At 39.1% G+C, this 12444-nt stretch overlaps 1 protein-coding gene across 2 annotated transcripts in view; it reads right to left on the reverse strand.

Annotated features, from left to right (window-relative positions):
• Positions 1-9639: 9639 nt before the first annotated feature.
• Positions 9640-12444, reverse strand: part of cdh12a (cadherin 12, type 2a (N-cadherin 2)) — a 45234-nt gene continuing 42429 nt past the window's right edge. Inside the window, exon 12 of one of the 2 annotated variants that reach the window (XM_046876661.1) lies at positions 9640-10708. In XM_046876661.1, coding sequence (XP_046732617.1) covers positions 10197-10708 — 512 coding nt within the window. In that variant the 3' untranslated portion in view covers positions 9640-10196. The remainder of the gene's footprint in view (positions 10709-12444) is intronic. The other variant, XM_046876662.1, reaches the window with a different exon arrangement.

Genomic DNA, 12444 nt, shown 5'->3' on the forward strand with positions numbered 1-12444 from the left:
CACATGGCGAGGAACAGCTTGTTAATCGTTGAGTTTGTTTTCAGCAGAGCTTCCTAACCTCCATATGCTAATGCGGCCTTATAACGCAACAATAACAGGGTTTGTGTTTTTTTTCAGAAATACTACAGTTGGTGAAGAGGGATTTATTTCTGCATCAGGTGGAGGCACAAACTCGCCCTGAAGAAACTCAGGAAGCAGGAAATCGGACCTATAATTCTTAATTAATAAAATAATATTACAGTTGTTTTACAAATATCTACAGATTATTATAGGTTTCAGAGCTTAAAAGAATAATTAAGAAATTACATACAATAATAAACAAATAGTCCAATATTACAGTGTTATTATTATTATTATTATTATTATTATTATTATTATTATTATTTTGTTTATATAGAAAAAGTAGAATTAATTCTAAGCACAGTTATATGATTTATGAAGACAGGCTTCTTAGAAAGTTGAACACTTGAAGCTCCTTTGAAACTTTACCACACACTGATCTGCTGCTCCTCCATTAACTCACTGAGGAGCAAAAAAACAATGCAGCATCTTCAGATCATCTTCCAAAACCTATTTATGCTTACAAGCTTCTCTTCTCACCAGCATTTCGCTTTGTCTTCATGCCATATTGCAAAAATAAATAAATATATACAAAATCTGACTCATTTCCAAGAAATCTCCTGCACCTTTTCTTCTTCTTCTTCTTCTTCTTCTTCTTCTTCTTGTGTAGTGAGGGTGGGTGTGCTAATTCTACAATATATATCGCCGCCTCTGTGAAATCTCCTGTGAAGTTTTTCCCCATTAGAGTGGAAGAGGGAATTTTGCTGAGGCAGGGAATGTAATGTGTTGTTTTATTCCCCTGACGTTTCTAGAAAAAGAAAACTTGGCACCCTGCGGTGCGGAGGAGTGAGGACCAGAGAATAGAGTGAATCTACTCTTTTTTTGAATACGCATAATCTACATCAATATAACACCAGAAATTCTCAGATTTTTAATCTTGAACATGGAGTCAGTTATGACTGGGATGTGTAGCAGGAAAGGAAGATTTTTTTTGTTTTATGTCTCTAACAATTAGGTGGGTTTGACATTTAATTAATTTCCAGCTATCTTCATGAAACTCACTCCAAAATCTAGTGGAACAACTTCCCATAAGTGTGAAGTTTTTCATAACAGCAAACGGCGAGTAATAATGAAATGGGATGTTAAAAAAGCGTCCAATCTTGTTCAGGTGTCCACAAACTTTTTCAATAAAGCACATGCTGTATAAGTGATATGTGCCACACACGGACATTGACAGAGTCGTCCCTAATCCACTCCTGTGTTGTCTCGCTTGTGTGTTTAAGGTCGTTCCCATGTAAGAAGATGAACCTTGAGCCCAGACTGGGACCATGTCTAGACTAATCCGGATAATACTTTTCCAAAAGTTGCCGATCCACACTGCAACGTCTGTAAATGCTCACGTCACTGTACAAATGCGTCATTTGTGCCTGTCGTTTATTTACACTTTGCTCCATTCAGCTTTCCTTAAATCCTGACCAGTCTCCCAGTTCCTGCTGCAGAAATACACCCCCACCACCATGCTTTACTGTTAGGATGGTTTTGGGCAGATGATGAGCAGTGCCTGGTTTTCTCCAGACATAACGTTTCGAATTTAGACAGAACAGTTCAATCTTGGTGTCATCAGACCAGAGAATCTTGTTCCACACAGTCTGAGAGACCTTCTGCTCCAAAAATTCAAGTTGGCTTCTATGGCACTGAGGAGAGACTTCCGTCTAGCCACTCTACCATAAAGTCCAGATCGGTGGAAGTCTGCAGTGATGGTTGTACTTCTGGAACTTTGTCCTTCTCCACACAGGATCTCTGGAACGTAGACCATGAGGTTCCTAAAAATGTATCTTACTAAAGCATGATTGCTCAGTTTGGCCCCAGAGACCAGCTCTTGGAAGAGTACTAGTTGTGCCACACTTCCTCTATTTGAGAATGATAGAGGTCACTGTGCTCTTGGAAATCTTCAGTGCAGCAGCAATGTTTTTGTCGCCTTCCCCAGATCTGTATAGAATCCTGTCCCTGAGTTCTTCAGGCGGTTCCTTTGACCTTATAGTTTGGTTTTTGCGCTGATCTGCTGCGCTGCATTGTCAGCTCTGAGGTCTTCTATAGAGAGGTGTGTGTCTTTCCAAATCATATCCAATTAATAATCATTTCCACAGGTAGACTCCAGTCAAGGTGTCGAAACATCAGCAATGATCAGGAGAAACAGGAGCCACCTGAGCTCAAGTGTTTAAAGAGTCTGAATGCTTTTTTTTTTCTTAAAACATTTCTAGAATTCTGAATGCTGTAAGGGGAGTACCTGAATTAAAAACAACACAAATCACAAATCATTTTTTATTACAATAGTAAATGTACTGATGATATCTTTTGTGGTTTATAAAAATATCTCGGTGTCAATACGTGTTTATATTCCACTTGGTTTCAGATTCTATTACCTGTGTTAAATCAGACAGCACGGATCACTGAAAAGGTGGAAATGCTCTGTACTCTGCCCTCAACCTGCTGCACAATGATCTGAAAATCGATATTAATTTCAGTAAAGATCAACGATGTCGCTCTGTCCGTCGCTCTCGGCCTGACCGCTGAGACTGCAGCAGTAAAAAAGTGGATTTATTTCCACATAAAAGAACCCGCAATGTTCAAAATAATCCCTAGGCTACTCATCTCTTATTTGTCTGGAGGTATAAACGGAGGCGCGGCTCATCGAGCGAACGCTGGAGTGCAGCCGTAAACCCAGACGACTGTAGCGTATTCCACACGCTGGACTGATTTCTATTCTTATACAGGTGTTCCAGGAGTTTATTTATGATTTCTCAATATTTTTTTGATTCTCCTACGTAGGCTAAGCCATGTCTCGACTTTAAGTGGGATTACATGCATGTTACAGTTACAGCTCATTCCCAGGGTAATGCTACATTTAAACGTTAATGGAAGGAGTCTCCAGTGTCAGTGATTTGTAACAGTCAGAAGTAAAGCTGTAACTTTTGGTTCTGTTGCTCAAACTAATCAGAAGAAATAGAAGAGGGAACAGAAGAAGAAGTGTTCGAAGATGCACGTGACCTACTTTGTGATATGTGCCATGTGCAGCGGAACGTTTTCCTGGAAGATGAAAGTGACTCGTGAGTGTGTTTTGTTTTGGAGAGAGAATCATGGAGTTAAATGAAAATAGGTCGTGCCAATGTGCCACAATGAGATATTTATTTCTTAGGATTACGAGTATTTCCAGAGCGGTACTTCCTTCTTCTGCTCGCCGCGTCGTCCCAATTCCCAAGCTTGATATTATACTCGCATTGGGCCTTGTGATAGAGAGAGAAGGTGTGTGTGTGTGTGTGTGTGTGTGTGTGTGTGTGTGTGTGTGTGTGTGTGTGTGTGTTTGTGTGTTCTGCATTGAAGTCGTGTCACATTCACTGCTCTAAATATGTCACTGGAAAGTTGTTCCACCAGCCACCAGAGATCCTCTGTAGTTTATGCGAAGTTGCTTTTTCTTCACTTTACAGGAAACACACACACACACACACACACACACACACACACACACACACAATCAGCAGTATAGAATTGTAATATTATTTTGCACTCAGATAAACTGTAGATTATCAATAAGTACAATTAAAGAACATCACTTTCTATTTATATTTTTATTGTTACATTTGAAAACAAAATTGCAACATAGCATGAACTCCTGCAGAATAGTGGATTGTGATTGGCTGGAAGGAGTTCAGGTGTGAATAGTGGATTGTGATTGGCTGGAAGGAGTTCAGGTGTGAATAGTGGATTGTGATTGGCTGGAAGGAGTTCAGGTGTGAATAGTGGATTGTGATTGGCTGGAAGGAGTTCAGGTGTGAATAGTGGATTGTGATTGGCTGGAAGGAGTTCAGGTGTGAATAGTGGATTGTGATTGGCTGGAAGGAGTTCAGGTGTGAATAGTGAATTGTGATTCGCTGGAAGGAGTTCAGGTGTGAATAGTTGCTTGTGATTGGCTGAAAGGAGTTCAGGTGTGAATAGTGGATTGTGATTGGATGGAAGGAGTTTAGGTGTGAATAGTGGCTTGTGATTGGCTGGAAGGAGTTCAGGTGTGAATAGTGAATTGTGATTCGCTGGAAGGAGTTCAGGTGTGAAAAGTGGATTGTGATTGGATGGAAGGAGTTCAGGTGTGAGTTCAGAGTGTTGGTTGTTTGTGTTCGTTAGTTGAATCTAAATGAAGGTGGTGTTTATAAACAACTGTAACCATAGAAACATCCAGTTCCAGTTCCATCCAGAGTAAAACAGTCACTGTACACATTTCCTAATGACCTCACTGAGCTCCATGGAGGAGTTTTGCATGTGAATATTGTGACTTACTTTTGATAAAACGTTGGAGGCACAAGATGAATTTGGAGACGAATTGTTGAAGAAAACGTTCAGTTGAGAAACAGTCAGAAAAACAGCACCAGGTTTGAACTCCAACAGCTTCATTATTAGTAGAAACATTATTATTATTATTATTATTATTATTAAACCTGATAATCTTCTGGCACTACTTTATCTCTGGGTGTGAGTTTCGAAGCAGCAGAATTGTGAATTTTGTTCTGCAAACATCGATAACAGCTTGATATATATAAAATATACCGTAATATATATAATATAATATATATAAAGTATACCTCATAGTGTGGATTAACCTCTACAGTCCGTCCTGTCTTATTCCTCGACTGTAAAAATCTTTCACTTTGTCACTCTTTCAGCTAGAGTCGTTTCTTTTTCTTCAGCTCCAGAGTAAATGACTGCGACCTTGTGGATAATACGAGGTTTATTACTTGTTTTATTACTCTGCCATTATTTAAGGTAGATTAAGTTTACGCAGCCTAATAAGGTTTAAAACACATTTATTGCCTATTTATTAGGTGAAAGTCTCTGTTCCTAAAGCTTCCTGAACAAAAGAACAATGGATTAATGCCAAGAGCTGCAGTAATGAGAACTCAAATTAAAGGATACATACAATATAGATGGATAATAATTTACATCCCATTGGGCTGATGAGATCTGGATTCTGATTGGTCAGAAACTGCAGAAGCTGAAATTAGAGTTTTTTGTTATGTTTGTTACGTTTCCCTAAGAGCATTTCATGCGTGCAGTTTTACGGAAGGAGTCTCCAGTGTCCAGTGTAATAATCAGCGATCAAGCTTTAACATCTTCAGGACATCTTCAGGACAGAGAAGTTCACACTTCTTTTTAAAAATAAAAAGGCAGGACGGTGAGGGAATGAGTGTTTATAGCTACTATAATGTAAGCAAGAACAGGATGTAACTCGTGTCTACTACGTTACTCAATAAAATCTATAATCATTGGAAATAACATTTAAAAAATAAAAATAAAAAAATAAAAATAAAATGAAAAAATAATAAATAAATAAATAAATAAATAAATAAATAAATAAATAAATAAATAAATAAATAATAATCAACTCCACTTTATCACACCAACCTGTTATTCATTGTTATAGTTTAACAGCGTTCCCTAATGCTCTAAATCCTGTCCAAGCTTTCCTATGTCTCTTCAATGTTTATTTCTTCAAATCTGGCGACAGTTTGCCTTAAATCTTGGTGTGTTTATTGCGCAGTAGAAGGAAATTGACTGAAAATAAAAGCGGCCGATGTTGCCGTGTCGTTTTATACAATAACTTGCGCATTATGTTTATTTTAGAGCCACGATTTGAAGTAGAATTTTTGTTGATTGTTTAATTTAATGCAGGTGGAAATAACCCGTGTGTGTGTGTGTGTGTGTGTGTGTGGTGTTTACATGATAATGTGGCCCAATTTGTTATAAACAGTCTGCAACAAACCTGAATCCCAGCCGCAGACTTTGGTTTTGCTGGAAGTGAAAAGGTATTAAACATAAACATGTGCATTTTATACTAAATGTGTAAAAAAAAACACACTTTTACTTGTAAACAGGTTCTAATAGAATGCATGTTCATATTTCTGCAAACCAATCATGTTCAGTATTTATGCTCAACACTTTAATGATGAAGTCTCAACACCTGAAATAAAAACTCCATAACTCAATTCTATTTATACACAAAATCCACGCTTCGGTACGTACCTCAGTTTTTAAGTCACACTTTGGTTTAATTTTGGTACATTTAGGGGGAAATGCAAAATCTAAAATTGCTTGCTGTCTTTTAATAACGCAGTTTATTATTATTAACATTTGTAAACATTGTTGTCAACATTTGAGCAGTTTTCAGTAAAAAACATTTTTAAATAAAATGTCTGCTCGATTAAATAATATATACAATAATATTTTATAGAAATAAGATATATAAAAATAAAATACATCAAATTAATGCAATACACTTTTTATTATATTAATTAAGTTTAGTCATCGAGTAAATTGGATCAAATTAAAATTAAACTATAAAAATATTACAAAATTAAATAAATAGAAAAATCTCAATCAAATAGTTTACATTAGTTAGACCCCATTTGTGTGTGTGTGTGTGTGTGTGTGTGTTTTACATTTACATTTAATATTACATTTTTAAAGATATGATCTACTTAACTGTTCTATTTATTTTAGCAGACTTTAACAAAAGTCTTTATTCCTTTCATCCTTCATTCTTTCACTCCCTTGATATGTGGAATTGTCAGGATTTTCTTCTTTAAAGAGAAGTTCTTGAAGCTGGACATAAAACGCTAAAGAAACCATAGCGCTAGCGTTAACTGCTAGCCATTTCATGGTTAGCGGCTAATGATATTGCTATTGAATCTTTAGCGTTTTCCTACATGCACAAAACAAATGGTATTAGCGCTGTGGAGCGAGTAGCCACAGTGACACTGTGCTAACTCTAGTTTTTTTTAATCCCCTGGCATTGTTCTGCATGTTTTCAAGTTTAATAATAAAAAAATATATTAATAATAAAAATGTGCTTCGAGTGCGAGGCGGAGAGTAAACAAAGTTGCGGTCCGTCACTTAATATGTTCCTGAGGGAACTCAGATTTTAACTATGTTCTGCACGTACAAATAATTGCATACACATATGCACTGAAATGAAAGAACTGAACTGAAAAATCTCGGCACGAATACATCTACGTTACACCCTCAAATATATATATATATATATATATATATATATACAGATACAAACTCACTGGATAACAGATTTCTTCTGGGAATTTATCTGAGAAACTGGGAATGGTGTGAGACTCCTATCTGGTGCAGAACTCTGGATTCTGGAGCAGCACCGTGAGGGTGTGATACTAAAACCACACTAAACTGTTATCGAATAGGAAATCACAGAACACAGCGTAATAACGGATTTGTCTGTGCTGAGATCGCAGTGTCGCGTTCTGAACATTCTAAGTGCTGTTTGGTATTCAGTGTGAGACCCGTTACGAAATGCTGCTTAATTACAGACACACACAGAGATGTAGAATATTTATGAAGCAGGAAGCGTGCTGACCTGGACCGTGTTCACATCTGAGTCGCAGGACTTTTTACTAGTCAACCAGTAACAAAAAAATGTTTCAAACAGCAGACACATGCAAGATAGAAACTCTATAGAAGCATCACAATGCCCCTGTCCATGAATCCAGCTGTATGAAGATCTGATTTCCAGGGGTTTTAGAAGATCTCCTGTCCTCTCCTGACCCTTGTTGCTGAATGAATCTACACAAAATCTGGAGGAACATCTTCCCAGAAGTGTGAAACTTACTATAACAGTGAATGTGGAATGTGTGAAAAGTTCAAACACATGCCAATTGTATGGAAAGTGTCTGAGACTCTGTTAAATCTGGAAAACTTTGCTTTTTGTTGCTCTGATAACTTCACAGTACTTTTCCCAACTTTCTGAAGTCGTTTTCCGAGTCACACACTTGATTTTCGTGTTTATCTTCTCATCACGTGAAAGATGTGATGTTTTGTCTACTAAAGCGAATCGAATTTGTTCAAAAGGTCTGAAATTTCCTTTTTCATGTGGCGAGAGTTTTTCAAAAGGTGGTAATTACCCCGTGGTGTCTAGATGGAAGATTCTGGCGGCCTGTTATCATAAAGCGTGGTGCACCATCTGACATTTGGAAAACCACTTGACATTTGAGCTTAAATTAAGAGATTGGTGTATGAAAGTCAGCCGTAAAAACCAGAAGCACGACGCAGCTCCGACTTTACAGAAACTCCTTATGACTCGTGGGTTTTGATGGATTTTTTGGAACGTGGACCTGGAAATGACATTCAGCCAATTGTGTGTGTGTGTGTGTGTGTGTGTGTGTGTGTGTGTGTGGATCCCATTTTTGTAGATGTGATGATGAGAATAGAGCCGAAATGCAAATGGAAAGGCAACAATCGTCCATTTCCTCAGCCGCATCTCATTTGTCTTTGTTTATGAAATGGGGTTTGTGGGTCTGCTGTTTGAAATTGTAATCATAAATCCGGTGGAACAAACGAGCGGATTTGTTATCGGACCATATTCATTTGTACGTTGGTTCTCAGAGGCTTTTCGAGCCACATCATCAATCTGGAAAGACAAAAGCTCTTATAAAGCCAAAACCCCGAGCCGTGCTGCATCTCCAGGCATCTCCATACACATGGAGCTACACTGCCCGACTTGGCTTACAATTCCAAACCTGATTAGACCCTTACGATGGATCTGATGATGCCAAGACCTTCATAAATCCCCCCTTTTCAGATTAACAGCTGTGGTTCAACAAAAACGCTAATAAAATTGGCACTAAAATTTTCAATGTTTAAATCTTTCTAAAGTTACTGCTTTTCCTCTGAAACTGGAGACTTTTAATTATTGCTAAATAAATGACAGAAAACATCACCCACACAAGTTTATTACCACCAGAGCATCTTTAGGTTTCAGCAAACGTAATAAAATAATTAAAATAAATACATTAATATAAACCTGCAGTTTAAAAAAACAATTCAACACTTTTTGTTGTTGGAAAAGATCTCCTGTGTGGGTATGTGGAAGTGGAAGCTCAGTGGTTAAGACTCTGGTTACAGGTTGGGGGTTCAAACCCTGGTTTCATGAAGCTGCAGCTCTTGGGGCCATTAACCCTCTGTGCTCCAGGGACGCTGTAACATGGCTGAACCTGCGCTCTGATACCAGCTTCTGAACATGACTGGGAGAAAAAAATTTTTTTTACTGTGCTGTAAAAAGTACAAGTTTAAAGCATCTTTTTCTTCACTTTCTTTATGAGGACCATGTAGTATGTAGGAATCTACTCGATCATCAGCTGGCTTGAGTAGTAACATAACAAGCCTATGTGTGTGGTTGATGTTAGAAGCAGGATAAATGGGCGAGCGTAAGGATTTGTGCGAGTTTAACAAAATTGTGACGTCCAGACGACTGGATCAGAACATCTCCAAAACTGCAGCTCTTGTGGGCCTAACAGAAGAGCTCCTGTAGCTCAGATTACTGAAGAAGTTCCTGCTGATAGAGAGTGCATCACAGTTTGTTGCGTTTGAAAATCCTATCCAATCTCCTATTTGCACACTTGATTATTAGCATAGCAGTGTACATGCTAGCATACCAGCTTTCTTTCACTAATCTTATTAGGAACATGTTAGCATGTGAATGTGTTAGCGTAGATTCTTTATTCTGCATAATTGTACGCTAAAAGTATTTCTTTATTGTACTATGAGATATTTGCAAAGCGGTACACGCACACACTTCCAGATTTACTGTGTACTCGCATCCCAAACTTCAACACAACGTCACCGATTGAAGGAGCAAAACAAAGGTCTTTGATCTTTATTTCTTTATTTTTTAGTCCCTTCTTCATAACAAGTGAGAAACTCAAGCTACAGAGAGCGAAGTCGATTAGCTTGGAAGAATGAGCGTGTGAACCGAAAGAGAAAAAGAAAAGAAGTTTTGAGGCACTTTTTCATATCAAAGGGGCGCTTTTACAAAATCCCCCCGAAAGGATTTTTTTTAAACTCAGTTCCTGACAAGTGCAAACATGAAGCTGGAGTGAAGACGCAGTCAGAAGGATTTGCAACTTCCAACCTGAATGAGTTGAAAACAGGTTGAGGAACGCGTGAGGAAAAAAAAATAAAAAGATGCGCACGTCTCTGGTACTGCCTCGGTCGAGGTGTTATGCCTGAAATAATACCTTTCCAGGTGTTCCACTTTCACAGAGCTCTTCTCCAAGAATAAAATCGCATCAGTCGTCTCGTCTCGGTTCTGATCCCTCAGCGTGTGGGAGACACGATTCTCCTTCATTGTCTTTTCTCATGGAAAGGATCAGAGTCAGATCGCTAAAACGAGGTCCCAGGTCTCCCATCGACGTCAAGTCCAGGCCGATGTCGATCTCGTGAGTTTGCGATTCGATTGAGCTGAGCGACTCAGCCGCGGAACCCGAGCCCTCGTAAGCGAACGTAGCCAGCGAGTCGTACGGTGGTTCCGTGTCGTCTCGGTGGTTCTCCTGTAACCGCTGTTGGAGGTACACCTGAACGTCCTCGCCGTTCCTGTCGTCCCGGAGGTCGTAACGGTGGACAGATGAGTCCTCTACGGCCTCCGGGTGGCGCAAAGTTCCGATGTCGAAGGCTTGCGTGTCTTCCTCGCCTCCGCCCTCGTCGTCGTAGCGGATCACGTTGTCCCTCGCGTCCTCTTTCGACGACATCAAAGCGTCCTTCTTCCTGTGGCGCTTCAGAGACACGGACAGAACCACGATCGCTGCAAGACATAATATGGAGCATAAGTTACTGCCAACACACACACACACACACACACACACACACATCGTTATGCAAATAATGTGATCACAGGTGAAATAAATTAATCGAGAAGAAAGTGACCCTGAGAGGTGTGTGTGTGTGTGTGTGTGTGTGTGTGTGTGTGTGTGTGTATATGTGTGTGTGTGTGTGCGTGTGTGTGTTATTAGCTGACTTCCTGTTTTCTCGCTCTTTTTATGCGCTGTTGTGCTTCCCTGAGTGACAGACAGACTCAGCTTCCATTTCCATCTCTCACAGCGAGGACAAAGGACAGAAACACAAAGACGGAGAGAGACGGAGAGAGACGGACAGACAAAGAGAGAAAGGACAAGAGAGATAAACAGAAAGAGTGTGCCAATAAATTGGGGTATTGAGAGAGAGTGAGGGGGGTGAAAAAGGAAAAGAGAAAAAAAGAGAACATTATGAGAACAACAACAACATTGAACGAGAAAAAGAGGGGATTGGGAATATCAGAGAGAGAGAGAGAGAGAGAAAGAACGAGAGAGAAAATGGTGGGGAAAAATGGGGAAAGAAAGAAAGAAAGAAAGAAAGAAAGAAAGAAAGAAAGAAAGAAAGAAAGAAAATTTAAATATAAGGATGGTAAGAATGAAAACAAGGGTAGGCATGAAATACACTACACAGAGAAACTGAAATGATAGAAGAGGGTCAGGAGAGAGGCAAAGACAGAGATAGATAGAGTGTGTGTAAGAGAGAGAGAGAGAGAGAGAGAGAGAGAGAGGCAAAGACAGAGATAGATAGAGTGTGTGGGTGTAAAAGAGAGAGAGAGAGAGAGAGAGAGAGAGAGAGAGAGAGAGAGAGAGAGAGAGAGAGAGAAATGGAGATGGCAGGAGGTTGACAGAAAGACAGAGAGAGAAACACGGCTGTAACAAGGCCATGAATCACATGTAAGGTTTCATTCTGCAGAAGCAGCATGAAGATTCTCCTGAATAAACCTGAGACTGTAATTAGGAAGCCATTTGTGGGTCTTTTTTTCTTTCCTGCTTCTGTTTCAGTTCCAGGTTTCTAGGTTTATTTTACAGCACTGCCCCCTCGTGGCAAAAATAAGAGCCTCCTTACCATGCTTGGATATATGATGGGGTGCATTTACTTCTGTCATTTGGTGTGATTTAAATTTACATTTAAAGCAGCAAGTGGGTCTGAGCTGTAAAGCCCACCTACTTTATTAGGACTAACAAACAGATGGCACGCCCCTTTTATTTGTACTAATAGACACTGGCCACACCCTTTTAACTAGGAGTAAGACACAATGGCCACACCTCCTTTAGAGATTACACTTAACTATTACAAACAGAGACAGAGGCCACGCCTCCTTTAGAAATTAATCTAAATTATTACTAAAAAAAGACAGAGGCCACGCCTCCTTTAGAGATTAATCTTAATTATTACTAATAGATACAGAGGCCACGCCTCCTTTAGAAATGATTCTAAATTATTACTAAAAAAGACAGAGGCCACGCCTCCTTTAGAGATTAATCTTAATTATTACTAATAGATACAGAGGCCACGCCTCCTTTAGAAATTAATCTAAATTATTACTTACAAAGACAGAGGCCACACTTCCTTTAAAGATAAATCTTAATTACTAAGGGTCAGAGGCCACGCCTCCTTTTATAAACAAATCCTAATTACTAAAAGAGACAGAGGCCACGCCTCCTTTTATAAATGAATCCTAATTAC

The sequence above is a fragment of the Silurus meridionalis genome, chromosome 20 (genome assembly GCF_014805685.1).
Source record: "Silurus meridionalis isolate SWU-2019-XX chromosome 20, ASM1480568v1, whole genome shotgun sequence".
NCBI lineage: Eukaryota > Metazoa > Chordata > Actinopteri > Siluriformes > Siluridae > Silurus > Silurus meridionalis.